The sequence below is a fragment of the Tauraco erythrolophus genome, chromosome 6 (genome assembly GCF_009769465.1).
Source record: "Tauraco erythrolophus isolate bTauEry1 chromosome 6, bTauEry1.pri, whole genome shotgun sequence".
NCBI lineage: Eukaryota > Metazoa > Chordata > Aves > Musophagiformes > Musophagidae > Tauraco > Tauraco erythrolophus.
In genome coordinates this window covers 57762962-57786240 of record NC_141470.1, presented here as the reverse complement: position 1 = coordinate 57786240, position 23279 = coordinate 57762962, and the positions used below count along the sequence as shown (strand labels likewise).

Genomic DNA, 23279 nt, shown 5'->3' with positions numbered 1-23279 from the left:
GAAAAGCTGTGGCCTAGTTTTTGAAATACATATTTCACTTTATTTTGCACACAGCTGGGTTTATATTGGCACTCACACTAATATGCAAAACGCGGTATCTTGTATTCATGAATGACTCTTTATAAAATGCCAGGAGGGCACCTGCTTTCTTTTCTTTAAGTCTATATCTTGACAAAGAAGAAGCCTGTATTAATGGCCAACTTCCAGCTCTGACCACAGCCTGGAGGGATTTATGCCAGCTGTACACAGGTTTGGAAGTAAACAACATGCCCCGGTCAAAAGGAGTTTCTTACACTCCACGGAAAGAGACTGCTAATGAGATACAACGTGCTGACGGAGGGAGCACATGTCAACACTAACTGCGCATGGAGCTGCTACGATGAAGTACATGAGCGTTCGGATGCATTGTACGCATCCTGCTCCTATCTGTTATGGAAGTCCAGTATATTATATACGTCACCCAGTCCTTATAGCATTGCTGTACACAACTAGCCAAACTTCTTCCCACTCCTGGTAGTTCTTGGGGTTCAGGCTCAGTGGCTGCCAGGCAAACTGATTAAAGGTACCCTGGCCAGTTTTAGGTGGTGGGATCTCTTTTTTTTTTTTTTTTTTAAAAAAAAAAAGATGCATCATATCTCAGTGGTTTAGAAGGCAGGCTATTGAAACAACTCCTCATCTTAAGAAGCTGCTTTGTCTACCACCCAAATCTGACAGGATCTGTCTGTGTTGAACTTCAGATCATGATGCAAATCTCATCTCTTCCAGGATTTTCCCCCAAAAAATCACAACGCCACACATGAGACAGCTTGGTAGAAAAGACTTTTTTCTTTAACGCAGAGTTGATTAAACATGTACTTAAGAAAAAATGTTTCTACATGAGATACGGACAACAAACATTAGATTATTAGATGTATTTCAGACATTTGTGCAGATACTTAGAACTTCAAATGGAAATTTTTAAAAATAGACTGATATATACTGATTATGGGGGCATGTTAAAAAAAAAATTAGAAATTCAGCTCTAGCCTATGAACTGGAGTTGATCAAAAATGTATTACAATCTTCCTACATTAAACTTATTCAACTTTTCTATGCTCTGCAAGATTGCTCCTGCAATGTGCTTTCTGATTTGGATTAATTCTTTTCCTGACTAAACAAGGGCATCACAATCATCGCAGTGTGCATTTCTGAGGTAAGCAAGGTACTGTAAGGTCAAATCAGCCTGCGTTTGATCAGGATGCTATTGAGCTGATAGCTTTCCATCACTACTGTGCTGCATTTGCATGTACCATTTGATTGCCAGACTAGAAACAGCTGTATTTCACTGGGTATCAACCTACATATTTTACCAAATTTAAAAAGAAACTGAAAAGTAATGGACATGATATAGACATAATAGAACAAGCATGTGTGCAATATTACATCAAATCCCTGAACCAAACCTTCAAGAAAATTAACATATATTGAAGATAGAACTGTATTTGTGATCAGTTCTTCAAAAAAAAAGTAACAATCTTTCTTCCATTTCCCAACTCCAGACTCAATCTATGTCCTTATTCCTGCATCAGGAATAAGCAGAACCAAAACACAAGAGAATCATCAACTGGAAAACAAAACAGTTGTTAAACTGAGCTGCGTTCACACAGTTACCCTTGTCTCCCAACTCCTTGCCGCAGCCTACAAACACACTTCCCACTTCCATCAAGTGTCAGAACAATTAGAGGTGTGTCTTCCTGGACCAGTATACTGCATACAAAGTATAAGTCTTCCTGCAGAAGTTAATTTGTAACTTCTTGGCGATCTCCCTCTGAAAGATGCAGTTTGCACTGCAAGATTCAAGTTTAGCAACACAGCATCTGCAGCAGTGTGCTCAGAAACACAGCAGGATATAAGGAGATTGTTAACTAGTTCTTAGTCTAATAAAGATATTCAACTCAGAAAGTAAAGATTTAATGACCAATGAAGTTCTCAGTGAACTAACTAGCAGCATTTACTATTTTACCAGTAGCAAGAAGAACCAACACCAGAGGCAGCGAGTTTGATACTCACATCCTAAAAGGACTCCAAAGCATTTCATGCACTAAAAGAACTATGAGAAACAGTCATCCTTCTTTTCTTAAGGCAAGACCAATGTCCTGCATGAAGGTAATGCTCTCACATGAACCATTTTACAGATACACACTCTTCACATACTGTAAACAGCAAGCCAGATTTCTCCGTTTTTCAAATTAGCAGCAAAAGTACCTATATTCCTTCTTTATTCAGGTGACTAGGTAGATCCAGTAAAGTTCTGATGAGAAATGAAATTGTACCACAAGTGCTAAGCTTAACATCCTCTGAGATGTCTCCGTTTTTCTTTATTTCCTCATCCCTGTTCCATGTTCCTGCTAATCCCATTACTGATGCGTAATACTTTCAAAGTATCGCACAGCCTTGGATGCAGATAAGTAAACCATGAAGAGACATGGTTTACACGTCTTAAGAGACATAAGGTAAAAATAGGACATATTAAACAAACCAAACTAAAATTTTAGTTTTGAGTCGTGACTTTTTTTTTTTTTTTTTAATTAATTCTATCACTGGGCTGGTTGCATGAAGCAAGTAATCATTTTTGCAAAGACTAGTAACAATTTAGAACTGAAGAAAAGCTCTGGTCATTGTCAGGACAAGAACTGCTATTATTTACTCAATGCATCTATCCCAGCGTGGAAGACTTGTCATTTGTAGTTATCTGGGAGAATGTGATTTAAACCTTCAGATTGGAAAGGGGAATCAGACAAGCTAGCTTTCCACCTCTGAGCTCCGTTGCAAATTTACTATGCCACCTTGGGCAAGACAACTGCTCTTTTATCTTCACTTACCCATCTAAGCTGCACCTATTGTATTTAGCTCACAGGGGCATCAAGAGGCTTAATTAACATTCGTAAAAAGCTTTGAGGTCATAAAAGCACCTGTCACCTGATAAAAGTCAAAAATACTATAAATTCAATGAGAAAAAAATGGGTAGGTGCCAAGAGAGTCAACTGGACAAACAGCTTCTCCTATCAGTATTGTCCATATTTCAGTTTCCAATTTTTCAGTGGAAATATACACGGCTGTTTAAATAAAGTCTCATGCATGTTCCACTGTGTATAGAACCAGCCACCACAGTTTGCAGGTCTGAAAGCAGTGAGAAAGCTGAAGAACAACTCTTAGGAAGATGTATATTATATTTTGACTCCAAGACAAAAGAAGTCCTTCCTCCAGAGTGGTTCTATACTCTAAAGAAAAAAATTTCAATGGCAGTTAGCAGCACATATATACAGTTTAACATTTTTATATACTGTAATTTTTTGATCAATGGACACTGGGAAGCATCTTCCCTTGATTGTTTTATGAGGAAGAGCTTGAATTTAATATCTGCAAGCACATAACCAGTGCCTAAATAAATAAGGAACTCCCCTCTCCCCAGGGATCCTAATGCTACAGCATTTAAGGTCACTGCTATTAACCTCTTGCCTAAGGAATTAGAAATAATGCCAAGATCCCAAGTAAACTCTATTCCTTGGCTGACTGGATCGCCATCAGAAGACACTGTTCTCATTATTTTCCTCCCAACATGAGGAGCAGCAATCTTGCCTTAGAATTGCTCAGAGGAGTGATCCAAGATATTGCAACACAGCTTCACTTTTCAGGTCCTATTCTACTTCACATAGGACAAGACCAGCTAAAGATGGATTTGCTTGATAGCATGGCATATCACCCCCGCTCACCCCAAAGCCCAGCATACGTTTTGTATTCCTGGTTTTTAATTGCAGCCTTTCTCCCAGAAACCGAAGTTTTAAGAAACATGCTTGGATAACAAGAAATAAAAAGATGTGGATAGCAATCAAGGCAATATTGGCAAGCGTTCAGCATAGCAGACGTTAACGTAACTCCCAATTAGGTTCAGTTTTTGCTGCCTCACTTCAGTCCTCCAGGTAGAAGAATGTAGGAGGAGTTTCAAAATAACAGGACTACTTAGAACAGTGCTGGAAGTAAGCTAGAAAAAAAATTGGAAGGTGTTGAGAAGATCTGAAGGAAAATGGGATCACCGTAGGGCACATCCTATTCACTGGTATAGGAGTACAGACACTTGTTTCTGGATTGTCAGCCAGCCTAGAAGTAGTTGTCAAAATGACAGTTATAAGTGTCAGTGTTAATTCCAGTTTTCATTCCACACGGTTGCACAGGCTGACCCTCACAAGGTGGTAGACTTGAACTTCCATGTTTGCTTAGGCTACCTTCTACAAACCATGGCAGAGCTTCTGGGCAATGCTACGTGCACCGGAGTAGCAACGCGCTGCCGTCTGCTGCGTTGTAAAATTAACGTGCTTTTCTTTCATTTAGAGTTGTCAGACATACTATGTTAAAAGGATTTCCTTTTTTATTAAAATCAATAGAAAAACAGAAGTGGTAGGTTATTTTTGCATTTACTGTGTAAATTGCACTTCAAAATTAAGTTTTCCTTAAAAAAATTTAAACCCTTTACACTTAACATTGTAAAGAACCTAAACGCAAACCACAGACTCATATAATAACGTCCTCCCCAATTTTTAGACAAGCTTCCATATGAAAGCATCTGGAGCTTGGACAACTAGAAAAACTCCTAAGTTGTAAATGAAAGAGAAGTCAGTCTTCCAGTGACATCCTCACCACCTTCACTGTTTTTGTTTACCGAGTGAGACTGATCACAGATCTACATCATTAGTTTGTACCATCGGAAGCTGAAAAGTGGTGTAGCCAAAATTTGTTTTCAGATATGCTATACTTAACTATGCATTGTACCGACATATCAGTGAGCTACAAAGCTTGCAGACCATACATGAGCAAATGGAAAGAGGAAGACGGGACTGAATAGCTGATAATCAGAACAGCAAACAGGTATACAACACAGGTTTTAGCATTTAAGTATCTCTGTATTTTTCCTGGGGAAAAACCACCACATGCAGGTCTGTGTTTTGGTTTGTTGTTTTTTTTTTTTTTAAATAAATAAATGGCAAAATAGGACACACTATGCATCCAAATAAAAACAGTATCACCTTGCCCAATTTTGTTTTTCTGTTTTCCTCCACTGGAAGACTGTTCTAATAGCACGTACAGGAACCTTCCCTCTTTCATACAATGCCCTTAGAACTAATTTACAGCAGGACATAAAGATGATATATCTGATACAAAACAGAGATTGGAAAACTAGTAAGAGTTTCACCTGGGGCGTGATTCACGCCAACAGTAAAATCCCACAGAATAATTTTAAAGCACCTTCCATATGAAAATCCCAAAACATTCTCAAACATTAACAGCCAGTATTTGTGAAATGTCTGATAATCACTAACCCCATTTCATACACAAGAAGGTTGATGCAAAGAGTCAATAATCCTGTCAAGGTCACATATACTTAAGTGCGGATTAGAAATCAGGTTTGGTGTTGCTGTGAGCCAGTCTTTCAAACAAACTGTTTCATATCATAGTGACGAGTTATAGCTGGGGTTTGTTTGTTTGCTTACCCACGATGTGCTACTTCTCCTCATACAGCCGCATTTAAGCATCTCTGAAATAATACGAGTATGATCTCTTTCATTTTGAAGAAACTAAACCACCAAAACTGTTTTACAACAGCAAACATCCTACAGCACCAAAACGAACTGTTACAGCTGAAGAAGGCAGTCGTGACATACGATGTTGGTGGAAGGCACAGGAATGGACAATTCATTCCCACAATTTTTTGAAAATTAGTGTCTGTTGTGAGGTAAAGCATGCTGATTCAGTTTGACACATAACAGTGGGTGATGAAAGTAAAAATGAGTAATTTGAGGTAATCTAAAAATTTAACATACTAGAACATTAAATAGTAATAAATGGTGAAGGTATCTCTTTTAAACACAACTAGAAGCCCAATTTCATAACAAATGTTCAGATTACCTTTGAAAAACTAATGGGCCGGAAAGGAAAATCAACTCGTTGTGCTGACTGCATAAACTCAAAAAGTAAGTTGAACACGTTTTTAAAAATGCAGTCTATAGTAAATCAAATGTAAAATTACACTTTAAGTCAAAAAAGAAAAAAATAACACCTAAAAAAAAAATAAAGTCTTAATGGTACTAGATCAAACTTGCCATTTTGACTTTATCTGCAAAGACAGAACATCTGGTGTGCTTCTGGCTAGTTAGGTCCTATTCAGAGCAACATTACTGAGATTATGAACCAATTCCTACACCTTCATAACAAACATAAATGCAAGAGCAAGTTAGTTTATTTCTCTACATTTAAAAAAATATATATAGCTTCTTAGGTTATTACAATCATAATCAGCTAATTGAAAGACTTGGGATTCTCCAGAATTAAACCTGTATTTTCATAGAACAAATTTTGAATTATTTTTTTTAAGTAGCCTCAGTCAAGATGTAAAATTTAAAAATTGAGAAGAAATTCCTTGTGCCTATATCAACTATTGGAAAAATGTTACTACATAAATTCAACATTTTTTTTTTATTCTCAGCAACTACTACAGAACAAGATTTCATCCTTATCTAGGTCAAAGGCTCACAGAACTGAAGCCCTCTTCTTAAGCATTTTCTTGTGGTTTTTTTTTTTACATATAATGAATGAATTTATTAATTAATTTGTAAACTACTACATACTTCAATCCAGTTTAAAAAAAATTAGGAAGCAATGTCTTGAGGGAAATAACCCTGGAAAAGTCTATGCTAGTATTTGTACAACTTGTCTACAGAAAATAATCTGCCACCACTTAAAAGGCGATCAGACCGAACCGATTGTCCTTCCTCCTGTAAATACACTCAAAAGCAAAAAAATTAAAGTGTGGGCTATTGAAACTGCTTTTTAAGTCACTGTTCTTCATCACAATTGTGAGGATCTTTTAATCTCACTACCTATGAGGACTAGATGTCACAAAAAAAGAAAAAAGTACTCCTAAATAAGATATTGCACTTAGTGGTTAGAGTGATCATTAGTGTGCTGAAAATCCACACACTGTTCTGGACGAAGATAAGAAACAGTAGGAATAATCACTAATAATTCCAGTATACTACGTGAGCAGATGGTCTAAACCATCAAACGTTTTATCAGTCTTCCTGTTTCGTACGTTGTGATGGCTAAAAAAAATATACGTGATAAACCGTGGCTGAGACGATGACTGCTTCCATCCATCATTCTGGGCTTCTCTTATTCCAACCATGTGACTGAGCTGATTCAAGTTTATGACATCTTGGCAGAGAGATTCCTACAGAAGCTAATATCTAGATTGATACATGAATAATGCATTTATTCTCCATAAAAGCAAAAAATGTTAATTTTAAGAATAAGAGATGTCTCTTTCACTTCATTGAACCAGACCACAATGAAATATTTTGTAAGTCCTAGCAGATCGTTCACAAAAATTTCAGAACTTACCTAACAAACACTAGCCTTTACATTGCCACCGACACTGCGTTTGTTCTCAAGAGGCCATAGGTTTTTTTAAAAATGGTGTGAAGACATTAAACAAAGGAAATCTCACTTTAAGAACACAAGCTAAAAATCTCCTAGAAATCCTTCGTATAAGCTGCAGACTCCTCTCGCCACGCATTGAACAGGCTTGGCACGGCGTCCAGGCATGGCCAGCTCTCTGCTGGGGGCAACGTTCTTGGCTGTGAAGGCAGAGCATGCCCTCTGTCACTCACGGCGAGCAGTCCTGTCCAACTGTCTCTTTGCGACAACTTCATCATCAATCTCTTTATTAACAGCTCCACTGCAGACGGAGAAGGCAAACACGGAGAGTGCGCATGGCAGGTTTCTGGAAGGCGCGCGGCATCGCACACCGCGCGGGGCCAGGCTTCAGGAAAGCTGAAGCAGAAGCTGTAGCACAACGCTCTTACACGCCGTTTTAAGAAGTATCACGTTTGCCATATTTACTTAGAATCAAGCTTCTAATTGGAGAGAGGCAAGGGAAGGGGGAAGTTATTCCTCAAATGTCAAGGATATCTTCCCCCCCCACACCCTTCCAGTTTTATTTTAATGCCATTTGAAACGCCCGATCAGTGAAGGGTACGTGACCCAACATTTCATTCAACTTTAGTAACTTTATCTGCTTTTGGATAGCGCATTACCCAAACTGAAGCAAACGCCACAAATAATCTTAGATGAACTGAGAAGTTTGAATTGATCCGCAGATTTAAAGCCTGTAAAACATTCAGTTATGTAGCTTTATTGAGGAAATTTACTTCTAAAAATACAAACGTAAAATGAGTTCATGCAGTAGATGTGCTAGTTTGCAAATAAGACGGACAAAAAGACATTTGCACTTGTAAGCTGTCCGGTATTCATGTGAGCCACAGTTATTACGGGGCAGTTTAAATGCATTGGCTATTTTCTTAAGTTAAATAAATAAATGCAGCTTTCTTACCCAACAACTTGGCGTTTTTAATCACCTTACACCAATAGCAATTTTCCTCTTTATTCTGTCCTATCGCTTGTCTAGATTCTGGCTCTTATGTAAAGATCGTAATTTACTGCAAAAACCAGGCTTGATAATATCTGCATATGTCATTAAACAGGTTAAACTGTTAGTACGCTGATGAATTTCACTTTTTCTAAATTCAGTACCTTTATATTTTATGAGGTAAAATAATTAACTGTGTACAATATTGTCATTCATAGTTTATTTTAAACATTCCACTAGAATACAGAGTTCATAAAAATATTTATGTCATTAAAAACAGATATGCTGAACAGGAATTGTGATCTGCTTAATTCATTAAGTGTGGGAGGATGAAAAAAGTTACCTAAAGATAGCATTCCAGAATTCAGTCAGAACAATACAAATATGCCTAAACTTTATTAAAAAAACATTCAAGTTTAAATATTCAAAAAGCAGATGGGACATCCAGCAGTGGTTCATCTTATTATCTTTTTCATAATAAAACATGCCCTCTGAAGTTTGATATCAAAGTTTGCATTCTTTCGGTGACGATAGCGGCAGATGTTTGATGTTTGTATATATTTCAAATTATTAGTTTGAACTTTGTAGATGTATCAAACCGCATCTGCCTCCACCAACAAATCCAAGATGCTTTGTTTCTACTGAACAGGTCCTTAATTCTACTAAGCTTACTAAAGTAAATTAAAAATGGTTTATTACTGATGATTTTCCGATGCAAACATTGGATCTTCAAAAAAAAAGTGAACCTACCAAGTACTCTTGTACACTACATTAGTACAAGCCAACATGTGCGCACACAGACATTCGTGAGCGTACTATCAACACCTGCACATTTTTAAGTGACAAAATTTGGTTAAGTATTGCTCAGCCACAATGATGCCAAAGGGATTCAGCACAGTGAGGCTACCTGACTAGTGTGTTTATAAAGTTCCATAACGGATGCCAGGATCATTTCAACATGTGAAATGCCTTTTGTACACTCATACGTATTATGAGAAAATAAACATACTCTGTTTCCTCAGTTACAAACACAGTAGTTTTTCTTGCATTTACAGATTCTGGCCCAGTAATATCTAGCATGTTCTTGCTATAATGAATTATTTTTTGGTTATTCTAGATACTGAATAGCTCAGTTTTAACTTTCATTGTTGATCAAAATTGGTCTTCTCATATGGTACATTTATTACCAATTGATACTCATTACTACTCAGTTACTATATACTTGTAGCTACAAGTTTAAAGATTTTAGAGTTTTAAAAAAAAAAAGAAATGGCATGTACACATACTACCTACAGCAAGGAAGCACAACTTCAGCTAGAACTCATCAACTCAAATGTCTGATTCAAATCACTATGTCTAAAGCCATCTGTTAGAACCACGGCTTATTAATGTTAATTATTTTGGCTACAATTGTAGTTTTCAGCTTCTTGTTTGCAGATCCTTGTGAATCCATGAACTTACTTCTGAAGGTTCATGACAAGTAACTTGGAAAAAACAAGCCTACTGAAGCCTATTGCCAGTAGGCTGAGAAACACTGAACGGAAATTTGTATATCTACTAGCAGATTTTTATTGGTCAGAGAAAATAAAAGAGGAATTAAAGCCATAAATAACATCAGCTGTGATGAAAGGGAGACAGGGTGGGCAAGGTATAAAGATGATGAATCTGTTCTACACAAGACAAGCAATTGCATGCTGTGAAAAATATATACAACACAAAGGTTTATTGTTTTAGGCAGGGTAATTATAACATGAAGACCATAATCAGCAGTGGTTTTAGCAGCTAAAGAAATTTCAGTCAAAAGGAGGCTACTTAAAGTTACTCACATCAAGCATTTGGAGGATTGGGCTCATGCTGATACAAAGATCAATCAAGTGATACACAGCTACTTGTAATTTTTACTTTTATTTCAGAGCAAGCTTGAACTATTCGACAAGAAGAGAAATAGTGCCATCTGCTGACATCAGGAATAGTTATCACTCACAAGAAAAGCAAGCACAAGATGCCAAATCGGTTAGAGTTAATGGTTTCAAAAAAACAGAGTTCAAACTTTTAAAGAAAACACTATAAACTCAGATTGTATATCCACACATTTCTTCTAGTTTTGTCACGTTTAAAAACCTGAGATTGAGATGGACTCCTAATCAGGAGAAAAGGAACAGATGTTCTTAAAATGTTTTGGGGTGGTTTTTTTTGGTTGTTGGGGTTTATTTGGCAATAAACTCTGCCCCCACCAAGCGACTGCACAATCCACAACCTTTCCCTTTAACAGACTAGAACCCAACATCCTGCTGAGTGTTACTTCCACTTCCTACATCTAACATCATGCTTATTTAAAAGACACTCATTTACGTACTATTACTTTTAGGCCATACTGTATTTTCTCTTAGTAGAAAATGTATGAGGTAAGTATGAATTAGGAGAGTAAAATCAATTTTGTACATTCAGAAAAAAAAAAATCAGACAACTATGGGATTGTGCTGTTTTTTATTGTGTTTTCAATGGAGAAATACATCATCTGTTTACAAAATAGCTCTTGAAAAATACAAGGAGTACAGATACTATAAAACAAAGCAAACTCCAGTCATGAGACACTACGTACATCATGCGAAAGCAACAGTCTGATCTCCAGGTTATGAAAACTAGAATTAAAAAGTCACTATACAGAAAGGTTCCAAGTTTCCAGCTTGGCAAAACTTGGGTGCAGTTACATGAAACGTTTAATAAAATGAAAAAAGATTTTCCGATGTGTAAACAAAATGACAAAGACTAAATTTGTGTCTGGCAATTTCGATCTAAACTCCATAGCTACACAAGATACACAGACACCTTGTACACTTCAACTGTTAATATAACCTCCTTTGGGGGGTGGACGACAGCAGGCTGCACAGGGCAAGGAAAAGAGAAATGTATACTAGACGTCTTAGACAAATGGCAAAAAAAACCCTTCAGTTACTGCACAGCCTAAGTAAAAGATAAGCTACACTCTGACTTTGGAGAATTAATTTAGAAGGATAAGGGGAAGAGTGTAAGTAATTTAATTTTAACATGAAAGATGCACGTGTAATAGGATGGAGCACAATGGGAGAAGGGAGTTCATAAAACATGCTAATCAAAGTATGGGAAGTATGATTTGACATCCCACATATTTCAGACTTAAGTAATAGCAACATGAAGTTTGTTATCTACATCTGGTGTTACTGTTGGTATCCCTCATGTTCCTCAAATACTGCTGTTCTTTGCTATGAGAGATTTAATTCTTCCAAAAGAAAAAGTTGTTACTTAGCTTCTTTTCATAGGACTACAAGAACAGAAAATAGGAGTAAGAGAGCTCACTAGATGTCAAGTGCTTACTAGAAATATGATTTTTAAAAATTCAATGTTGTTCAGCATGTAAAACTATTTCTGATGAGCCATCTAAAAATAAAAAGATTAAAATTCTTAGGGAAAAATCTTTTTGCTTTTATTTAAAATTTGAAGAATTTGATGCATACAGGACTTACGGAGTGTACAAAAATCATCTTATATTTAGCAATTCAAGGCCATCAAGACAGGTGTTATATTTCACAGGCACGCAATATTTACTTAAACGGTTTAGTCATGGGATAAAGTTTTGCATTTGTGCCTACAGGCCATAAAGTATTACGATTAGGTAAGGGGCAGGGAAGAACTTAAATGAAGGTCTGGCTTGTTTTTATTTTGTATAAATAACTATTGTCCTATATGGTGCATACAAGATGCAAAAAAACCCCAAAACAAACCCAACATTAAACCAAAATGTTTTCCCAAGAAATAAAAGGGAATAAGGAGTTTGATTAGCTCAAACGAAAGTTTATTTGCTGATCTGTATGCACCTTAAAACAATCCTATAAATAAAAGTAGACCGCATCTTAATCATATCCCACCAAGACCAAAACTTCCCAACTACTTCCTCAACGTATGTCATATAACCTCTAGATTTGACATTTCGTTTTAAAGGCTTACTGCTGCTTGATGGCAGTCGAACTAGACATACTATACACTTTGTTTTCAATGCATAGTATATCAGAGAAAGTCATCCAATTTGCAGATTACTACTATTGAAGAGATTCTTCAATAAAACAAAAGTGTATCAGCTGAAGATCTAAAATTAGTCATACTCCAATAAAAAAAAAGTACATAAAAGTGCATTTAAGGGATTCTTATGCCAGTTTTATCTCAATTTAGAAACAATGCATCAAACAAATTGAACCAGAATGTCAAGTATGGCTACAAATAGTGTTCATGTTTTTAAAGGCAGTAATCCTTCGAAATATTTAATGCAACTGTTGCTAACACATTAATTGTACTCCTGGCTTCACATACTAACCTGGACTTCCAATCAAGTGGTGATTTTAGCCCAGAAAGGGAAGTGCACAAATATACCTAAATCCATTTGCAATCATGTTCTAGTCTTGCATCCTCCGTTCTCCTTTTTTTCTAGCATTAGAAGACAACAGGTTGAGTTGGCAGATACTGTTTATGGACCCCTGAGGTTGTTTTTACCGGTTTAATCTCAATTTTATTGAATTCTTGATAACAGGAATAGGATTTGCAGGGAGAGCAGGGATATCTGAAAGGTCTGTACTGGGTGTTCTCTGAAAAGAAAAGAAGAAGTTTGGTTGTATTTTAACTTTGTAAATACCAAAAGAAGGATATTGTAGTAATTGGCACTAACTTTCAAAAACAAGATATTTAGAAGTTTTTAAGAATACAGCAAGGTAAGGATAATTACAAGTTATAAGTATAGCAGCAGATAGTTCCTCTGCCTACACAGTCATTATTAAGGAAAATTTGTGTAAGAGTCTCTTTCATAGTATGCGTTTCCTTTTTGACAACGGCAAGAAATAAGGAAGCGTTGCAGATAATGTTAAGCTTACTAATAACCTGTATTATACTAGAACACAATATCCACATAATAGGGGTGCTTGATTGGTGACATCCACCATCTGATTTCTATGTTTAGTATTTAAAAATTCCTTTGAACAATTCAGTGTGAAGCCTCAGCCCCTTACAGCTGAATGATGAAAAACTGTCCCCACTGCAAATACGCACCTCCGCATATTTATATTTTGGACTGTTTAAAAGCTCTTTACAGTCAAATTTCCAACTTTTCATAATGGTTTAGAATTACACAGGAAACGTATGATGAACTGTTTTACAGTGCTACATGACTACATTAAGAATTTCACCTTGAAAATAATCTCAACGCTTTTTTCTCACTCAAGAGTTAAATACCATTCAGCAAAATTGTATCTAAAGCCAAATAAAAGGAAAACACAGAAAAGGAACAGTCTCAAGGTTCAGTGTGATTCATTAATTTCTCACATGCTTTACACGCCTCTATTGTTTTGGTGGTGTTGGTTTTTTTTTAAATTTTGAAGTATTTCTCTTCCACTTCAGCGGATTATTCGACATCACAATAATCCAGTTATTATGCTTTACTTCCCATGATCTATTAGAAAATGTTTTCTTATGTTACAGACATTCAAAATTAATATAAGGTACATTTGATACACAAGAAAAACTGCATTAAAATGTCTGCTCTTAATTGGTGTTTATGAGAAAGAAATCAGCCAAGTTAACACACTGATACGGTAGCAAAGCGCAAGGCAACAAGGACTCAGGGCAAAACAGCTTTGGCCTCCCCCCTGCCCCCAGCAGCCCGCCCTGGTTGGTGCTGACCTGTGTTCAAACATGTTTCTATCTTCTGCAACATGAGCAGTGTCTTCAACAAAGCCAACAAGAATATCGAAAAATGACAGAAGAGGCCCACCATTCTTTTGCAGTTTCCAGATTACTTTTGCTGAAGTAACAACTACACAATTTGTGAAAGCTACAAAGCTTTACATAATCACCCCTCAACAGCAGGTGAAACAAACTATGTGTACTAAATGATCTAAAAAATTCCCTAAAGAGTTTAGAGTGCCCATGTAACATCTAGAGGTTTTGCCAAGTAATTTTAGCACCTTTACTCAGTACTGCTCATACAGTTCAAAAAGACTGATAAAAACACCATTAATACTATTACAATATATCTCCATTTCTAATCAATACATTCACTACACATCATTTAATGAGTAAAACGTGCATAAAATGCTTTGTGATAGTGAAACTTTAATCAGTGGAGCACTAAAAGAAGCTTAAAAACTCTAGTAAAGACAAAGATGTCTTCTCTAAAAAGTTGTTACAATAATAGGAATAAAAATTTATGTGAATGCCAGAGAATTCTTAACTTAATGTCTATTTTTCCAATGCTCCCTACGCTTAACACCTGCAGTGAAGTAGCACAGCTGGCTAACGAATTATAAGATTACAACTTCTCTCTCATACCAAATACCAGAATCTGAAGTTACATTTCAGACATTCTCAGCCTCCTCAACCTCTACCACGATATCTTTGAACAGCAGCTATTTAAAGCATTTGTTTCCTTGTTAGAAAGGATTATTCTGTGATGTGCAAAGCACAAAGGAATAAACTGAGGCCCTTACTTTGAAGGCACAATTCAGAAGAGCGAATCCAGCTTCGGTCAGTTTGTATGGCAAGCCATACATGTTTAGCTACAATGCACATTCAATAAGATCAATGACCATCTAAAACACAAAAATTGTGACAGTAACAACAAGCAGCTTTCCACACAATGGATTTATATTTAAAAAATATACATTTAACATCTGGACTAATTTTAATTTCAATGTTTTCACTATAGATTAGCACACACACAGAGAGAGAGGTGTTGTTTTGCAAAACAGTACCTGAGGAGCTGGCAGAGGAGTTGTCTGAAGAGTTTCTGTTTGAGAATTAACATTCACTTCTGTCTCATGATGCTCCTAAAAATCAAAAAAGCATCAACACAGTTACACTGTTTCCAATTATAAAAGCTATTTATACAGAACTCCATTAACCAGAATGCCTTAAATTCTGCATCTACAGAAAAAAAAAAGGGGAGCGGGGCGGCAAGTACTGGTACTTTCTGCATTGATACCCATCCTTTTCTAATACAGAAGTCACTACACTAGAGATTGTTTGCTGATTAGCAATGTGACATTAACACAAGCCAAATCACTTCTCAAGTTGTCACTTGATTAATCACTTAACACCTTTTATACAGAATCCTACAGGAAAACATTACATGCCGTTTGACTCATTAAAGACAAAGTGTAGTATCAAGGAAGACCATACAAAAAGCTACTGAATTTGTTGCACATTCAACTGCTTCTCCACTCCTTTTGCCATTCTGCCAGGAAAGTTTTCCTGCTACTTAATAGGTTGAATCAGCTTTCTGGGTGAACAGATGAACATCAGAGCCAGTTTTTCAGGTGGGACTGCATGGCTAAAGCAGGACAGTGGTACCTTCTCATTTGTCTCATGAAAACAACCTACTAGTTAAAACTGTACCATTTTAGCAAGCCACATCGTAACAAAAAAGCGTGTGTTTCAACAGGGAAAAACCTTTGTTTCTCCTAAAAAAAAAATTGTTAACTAAAGCAGTTCACTCCTCCATTTCCTTCCATGCACATTAAGGACACAAGATTTAGAGGAGACTGACAATAAAAGCTAACAGGATTACCCATGTCTTTTATAACGATCTGTATCCAGATGATCTATTTTCAATGTTAGAATTAAACGCTTACATGCATTTCTGCCTTCACCTGTCTTGAGGTCAAAGGGACTTCAAGGTCACTATATAACAAGCTACAATTCCTCACTTAAGGGTGTGGAAACTATAAACTGAAGCACATAAACATTTTAACAGATATTTTAATTTCTCAGTATATTTTGCAGTGTTCCAGGGACAACAGAACATGCTCTGTAAAAGATGTATATGCACAAGTGGAGAGCTGCTATCATAAGGTTAGAGACTGTCATCCTTTCTGCTCACCAATAAGCAAATAATTATCTGCTACATTACAAGACACTGCAAGGGCAGTCTTGAAATTCTGGGAATGCTGAAACTTCATACAATAATCTCACTATCAGAAAATATTTATTTACCATCATTTGATATTATTTTTATCTAAAAAGTGAAAAAGGTAGAACCTGGCTTCAGGATTCTCAGTCAAACATGCAAAAATCCTAATGGAATACATATGACAACTGTTCTTTAACTAAGTAACATACATAGAGTTTGGGGTACAGGCAAAGCAAGGCATGCAGACACATCTCTGATCTGATTTAACAAATTTAAATGTAAGTATCATCACAAATTTTTTTTGCTATCCATAGTGCTGTGTGAACGACCAGTAAAGAAATCACTGTCCTATGTGACCATGGACTTTGGCTCAGCTTAGCCTGGCAGTGGGTAACATGCTGCAATTCATTAAATACTGACATCTACATTGAAAAATAACATATTATTTTGTTATCTTTACTGGAGATTTTATACTATATCTGCAAACACTCTTAGTAATTCTTAGAGGAAAACAGTACTTTTCACAAGGAAGAGTCCTGATTAATATACACAAAAATTGTATGGTCTATGCATAAATACCTTAGTTTCCATTTTTTCATTCTCATTCAAATCTATACAGCTAGTCTCTTCACTTATTTCATCCTGCTGAAATGCAAACAAACCCAGAAACTATTAAAAATCATCAAAACATATTTAAAAAACAATAAGAAAATAAGATAAATATAATAAAGTGTTTAAGATAGAATTAGTTGTAAGACTTAACATGCTAAACTAACCAAAAATGCTTTTAAAACAAGAATTTAGAATCTAAGCACTTGTGCAAATGCAGTATGCGTGTCATATGATGAATATCAGCATAATAAAAAACCACCAACACCTCAGCAAGCTGAATACATAAAGCAACAATGCAATGACAGTAGAAAATATGCACCCCGTTTAACAAAACAGGTGAAACCTGGAATATGAGAATAAGCACTCTGCAGCTGAAATGAATATTCAAAGTTTTGGACATTGCTATGGTATGATCTCAAAATCTTAAATACCTCTTCAGTTCTCATTTTCTTGAGAGACTCTTCTTTATGGGGAGAAGATGTCCTTTTCACTGCTGTGACAGGGCTAGGCATTTTTGTTGCAACATTTCCTGAAGTTCTTGGTGATGGATTTAATAGATACGCTGAAGAAACAATTCTAGAGATGTTAGGCTTTGGTGGTGGAGAAATGGCTGGTTGTGTAGCAGTTTGAGGAATGCTTTCATTTGAAGTACCTATGGATAAATAATTCAAAAAGCTTCAACAAGACGAGTTGACACAACCATTTCAGTTCAATCACTCGTGTTCTTGGTCTCTATTCAAAACCACCAGTACCAAGCAGGCGTCAAGGAAGTGGTACAGTTAGTGGTATGAGCATCATGTTTGGAACAGCAGGCGTGCATACAAAGCACAGTTTAGTTTCAAGCTCATTCTGAGAATTCCTGTACTATATACAAGGTAGCCATGTCAGTGACACTCTGCCTGGTCTAATTAACCCTGCTTAACAGCAGGGTATAACCCTAGTCCAGACAGAGCTCCGTGCTAATATAGCTGTATTATTCTTGGTACTGAAAGAAGGTTTACTATTTCTGTACTCAGCCATATATATGCATTGCTAAAGACTGTCTTACACCAAAGCCAAGAACAATCTAATACTCCCTTTGTCACTTAAAACATGAAGTTTATCTTTTCTCAGGCTCAGAGTACGCAATGACAGATATGACGTCATCACGGAACATCAGATAAAGATCTGACATCCGATACATCCTTTTGAAAAATGCTCCCCATGACAAAGCTCTGCCTCATCAAACCTCATCTGCCCAGCTCAAACCAATAAGCACACATAGGGAGATGCTGCTCCAGGATTAAAAAAATTACACGGAGGAAATTTTTCATTAGTACCTATTAGGTGATTGCTTTTGATTAATCAAAACACAAGAATGAACAACTTCTGATATGCTTCCAAATCCAAAATAATGGTCATGCCATTTAAGCTCCATTTAGTGCTCATAGACAAACTTACATTGATGTACCTGTGACATGACAGTAATCAGAGAACAGTGAGACTCCACCTCACATGTCAGAGTGAAATAAGAGAGATCTCATCCTGAAAGGCCAACTAGGTGGTCCCCTTTTCCATCTATTTCTGACTTGCTCCTTGTATATACCTAAAGCTCCATCCAACAAGATGAGTAGCTGACTCTGCGAAGTGAGCACTTTCACCAGACAACTTTGTTCTTTCACTAAAAAGTCCAATTTATTTTTTTTTTCCCCCAAGAATGAAGTGTACTTTTTCTTGTAGAAAATATGGACAATAGAGTCAGCACACATAGTGGGACAATTTGAAAAGACAACCATAAAGAACATGTGTTCTGCTTACATCTGTGTCTTTTTTATTCCTAGAATCAAATTTCATGAAGCACAAGAAGCAGGAACATGGGAACACAGATTATAGACAGTACAGAACCACCTCTTGGGTTTAACTACAAAACGGATTAAAAGTAAATTCAAAAATTGGTTTTCCAGCTTTAGATTTTAGTTTTTCCTCATTCTACCAACTGAACTACAGACCCGCCTCAGGTCATTGGAAAACTATTGCTATTGTGAATAGCAAATATAAATCCTCAGGAATAAAAGAATAAACAAACACTGCAGCACAAAATATTCCACCGTAACTTCCTGAGTCCTAAAATTACTTAAATCTGTGTATCAAGGAGAATGTGTTACAGCAAGTGTTAAGTAAAGACCTTAAATTGGAAGAAAAATTGCTTTACAAACGTTACCAAAAAAATAAAAATCAATAGAAACAATACACAATGCCATTTTTCTTACCCCCTGAGCTTTCACTGGAATTTATTTGTGGCACAGTGACTTCAGAAGCCTGTATGTTGGTCACAGATGCTGCTGTTACAGCTGGCGCAGGACTGCTTCTGCTAAAACAGAAAAATGACGAAATGCTGAACATAAGTGAAGGTATGGTGCTATACTATCTGCCTTTCACCACACCATATGTATGGCCAGTAACCATAGCCAATAGGATTTTACCTGCATTATAGAGCAGAAACTGTAATTCTATCTCATAGCAGGAAGACAGAAAGGAGCATTGGCAATCTACTATTAAATTTGAGCAATGAAAGCTATTTTAAGTATTTAATCTGAATCACTTCAGAGAGAGTTTTTTTCAACCAGTAAGAAATCGCACTAAAAAGGCAAAAATTAAGGCAATGTCTGCCCAAATAAGGTACACTGGAAAATATAGCAACTCTCTTCCTGAGGGAAGGAACAAAACCAGCGTAGAAGGACTAGAATAGAAAGCTTGTTTTCAGTCTACACTCACCATTACAATCATGATTTCAGGCTGGATTTCCCAAGCAAAGGCCTGGGATTTCACATGGGAAAAAATTGTTTTTTCATTTTCAAGAAACAGGGAAGCAGCATATGTCTAAAATCAACACAGGGCAATTTCCACTTCAAGTGTAACATCCTAGATGTCATAGACTTGTTTTAATAGCATGGTCAGCAGCATCAAGTATTGGAAATTGTTAGCCAAGGAAGACTAGAAGAACACTTGTCAAAAGGAGTAAGTTTAGTGAAAAGTATTTCGTCATGCACAACGTCCTATAATACACATCTAATACTACCTAATTGTAGGAGACTGATGTTAACTTCTCTGTGTATCAAATGGACAAACGAGACTCTTCAAAGAGAAGAGAGCAGAATCCCATTTATCTGAGCAAACTGAAGTTTAGATAGGAAAAACCTTAATACAGAAAGTTAGGGTTCAGATACACATTTATATGCACACTTTGAAAATACAATGGAAAATTATGTTCCTAAGCTTAATTTGCATAGTTATCATCAGTAATAGCAGTAGTACTACTGATTTCTCAGAAAGAAAGCCTGAATTTCTCTCTCACATTTTGATCCAAAACTCACATAGCTCTTCCTCAATCTCACACCTCAATTTCCTGCTCACCACCTCTCACAGCCTCCTACTGCAGTACCCCTAAGTTCTTTATCACCTTGTTCTTCTAAGTATCTTTACTCAACTTTGTAATTCCTTATCTAAACTCCAATGCCTATCCCCCAAATTCAGCCCTGCTCCAGTGCTCAAACTGGAAATAAGAACGTCTGCGAGCTCCAATTTGGAACATTCACACCTTGAGAATTGTAGTATCTCACGCATGCAGTATTTGCTATGCTTTGAAACACAAGTAATTCAGGAACACAGAGCAGCAACAAGACTGAAAGCCTTTATTACCCCTGAGAACTTCCAGAACTGTTCAATGGACTCGTCTTCATAGCACTAGTAGGCGAAGGCACAGACGTGCTGTTATCACTGTCCATAGACAAGTCTAGACTGCTGTCATTCAGAGCTGTCAACCTGATCCCTTCTGTCGAATGCTGCAATACACAAGACAAAAGAAAATTATTCGTTTTATTAAAGGCTTAAAAATCAACAAATATTCAAATGATGTAATATTTCAGTTATGAAATCATTAGCTGTTACATTTGTGAAGAAAAAAGAAATGAGAGGTGATTTAACAGTGATGAGCTTCCACCATGAACCGAGCATGTGTGTGGGCCTTAAATGCAGTTCAATTTAAATACATTTTTAGAAAAAAAAACACCCTGAAGGTAGGAGCATTTAAAAATTCAAAACATAAATGGACAATTTTCAAATCCTTTTACATGTAAATAATCCACTATCCTGTCACTACAAGCATTTTACATTTTCACCTTCATAATTCAGGTACAGATTTGTCTGAACCAATGATGTTCAAAAACATAAGATAAGCTTATTATATTTAGTGACTGTATTTTCAGCTTGATTTCAAGTTTGTTTGTTTTCATGGGCTTACAGATATTGCTTTCATTAACTTCAAAGTAATACTGACATACATCAATTAATACAAAGAATTAAGAATCTGATTTCAACTTAGTGGAGAACAAAAAGCTTCCTCTGACCTAGTATTAAAGAGATGCATTACTTAGTATTTACATTGTCCTCTGAAAAGACTGTCTTACAAACAGATTACACTTGGTTTCAATAAAAGATTTCCTATTCCTTAAAAAAAGCAGTTAATATAAAACAGCTATAGTAATAAAGTGTGTTATTCAGACATACCTAAATCAGAGTATGTAACAGTGGTTTAGCTAGTCACAAAACCAAGCAAACCTGTATAGCTCTCAGATTAAGCTAACACAAAGCAGCAGGGATTTTGAAATAGAAACTAAATTGTTAAATTCAATATTCCACTCCCTTCTTCCTGCCTCCACTGAAAGTAAATCACATCCAACACAATAGCCTAATTAAAAATTTTGCTACCATGCTTAGGTACGGCCACACAGGTAAACTATATATTGAGGGAGAAGATAACACTGGCTAGGCAATGGGCAACTTTCTGACATCAAAATTGCCATTTAAAACTTTAAATTAGAAGAGCATACAATACCAAAAGCTGCCAAGCTGCAGGCTGAAGAATACTTTCCTTCAGTTATCCTCAAAGTATTCAACCTCAGTTACAGAAACAGACTACCATCTTAGATACAAAAAGGCAGCAACAAGCTCAACATTCTACTCAGCTTCTATGTGATGACTTGCAATTTCACATTTAGGAGACCTACAGGAAAATTTAACAACAACATCAGAGGAAAAAGCTGGAGATAGCAAGAATTGCTTGACCAATTGTTCTATTGGTACTGTTACAGAGCTTCCTCTAGGTGACCCGCATGTTAAAATAGCAAGGGAGCTTTAAAACCTTATTATTACGTTGTTTTAAATCTGTTTAGTTTAGGAAGGCCAACAAAACACAGTACTCCAGTCAGACCTGAAGATACTATCCATGCTGTTCATGTTCTGGGAAATCTAGTAATGCTACTACAGTCAAAAGAGATCGCATTGCCTACACAGGCAAAACTAAGCTTTCAAAGCGTGATTTTAATTCTTGGATTAGCAAATCTAAAAAACTGAGGAATCATTTCTCAATGGCATTTTTACTGCTCTCAAATATTAGTGAAGTTTACCTTTTTCTTTTTCTGAAGCACATGATTAGGTAGCAGTTGGTGAAGCTGCTTACGTTTCACATGCCTTGCTGCAATCTTCATATCCATCTCAAACATCTTGCTGTTTATTGCTTGCCTATAAACTACACAATTAGAATAACATTAAGACATACTGAAGCATTTTGCAAAGTCCACTTACTTGCCCAGGCAGAAACAATTTGCATTTCAGAACATTTATTATCCTCCAGAACAAGCATACTGTTCTTCCTTGTTCTGCAGGAAAAAAGTGAACTGCCTACTACGCTAGCAGTGATAGTACAAACATTAAAACGTTACTTTGGAAAAAAGTGACCTGTTTTCCAAGAAAAATATCTTGCAAGCATGTAGTTCTCTAAACTACATTGTTAACAAGTATGAACAGTAACAGTTCTGAAGCGAATTCTTCGTTTCATCTCAAAAGGACTAAAGATAGAAGTAAGATTTCCTCTTAAGAATTACAGTATTTACAGAAAAATATTTTCTTCACAGTTGATTCCACTTTTATTTATGCAGCTCCTAGAACAAATGGGTTCTAATTCAGGAGTTCAATGCTTGTGTGCCAGCTAGTATATTACAAATATAACAGGTAACACTATGGGTTGTGGGTGTTGTGGGTTTTTTTGTTTGTTTATTTTTGGTTTTGGTTTGTGTGTTGGTTTGTTTTGTTTTTTTGGGGTTTTTGTTTGTTTGGTTTTTACACAATACTGATTTATGGTTGGTTTTTTTCTGCTGTGTTTTGTTTTTTTTTGAATGGTTTGCCTTTTGTTTGTTTTTTAAATTATGTCTATTATAATGAGCTATTTCTCTTCTCAGAACA

The 23279-nt window shown here is 36.3% G+C and overlaps 1 protein-coding gene across 6 annotated transcripts in view; it reads right to left on the bottom strand.

Moving 5' to 3' along the window:
* Positions 1-10928: 10928 nt before the first annotated feature.
* PAPOLA (poly(A) polymerase alpha) overlaps positions 10929-23279 on the bottom strand; it is a 48096-nt gene continuing 35745 nt past the window's right edge. Inside the window, exons 16-23 of one of the 6 annotated variants that reach the window (XM_086613204.1) lie at positions 22445-22566; positions 20679-20821; positions 19250-19350; positions 17432-17652; positions 16968-17033; positions 15232-15306; positions 14968-15036; positions 10929-13074 (exon numbers count right to left, since the gene is read on the bottom strand). In XM_086613204.1, coding sequence (XP_086469330.1) covers positions 12979-13074; positions 14968-15036; positions 15232-15306; positions 16968-17033; positions 17432-17652; positions 19250-19350; positions 20679-20821; positions 22445-22566 — 893 coding nt within the window. In that variant the 3' untranslated portion in view covers positions 10929-12978. Of the gene's footprint in view, positions 13075-14967; positions 15070-15231; positions 15307-16967; positions 17034-17431; positions 17653-19249; positions 19351-20678; positions 20822-22444; positions 22567-23279 lie in introns of those variants that run through there. The other 5 variants (XM_086613199.1, XM_086613201.1, XM_086613200.1 and 2 more) reach the window with 5 other exon arrangements.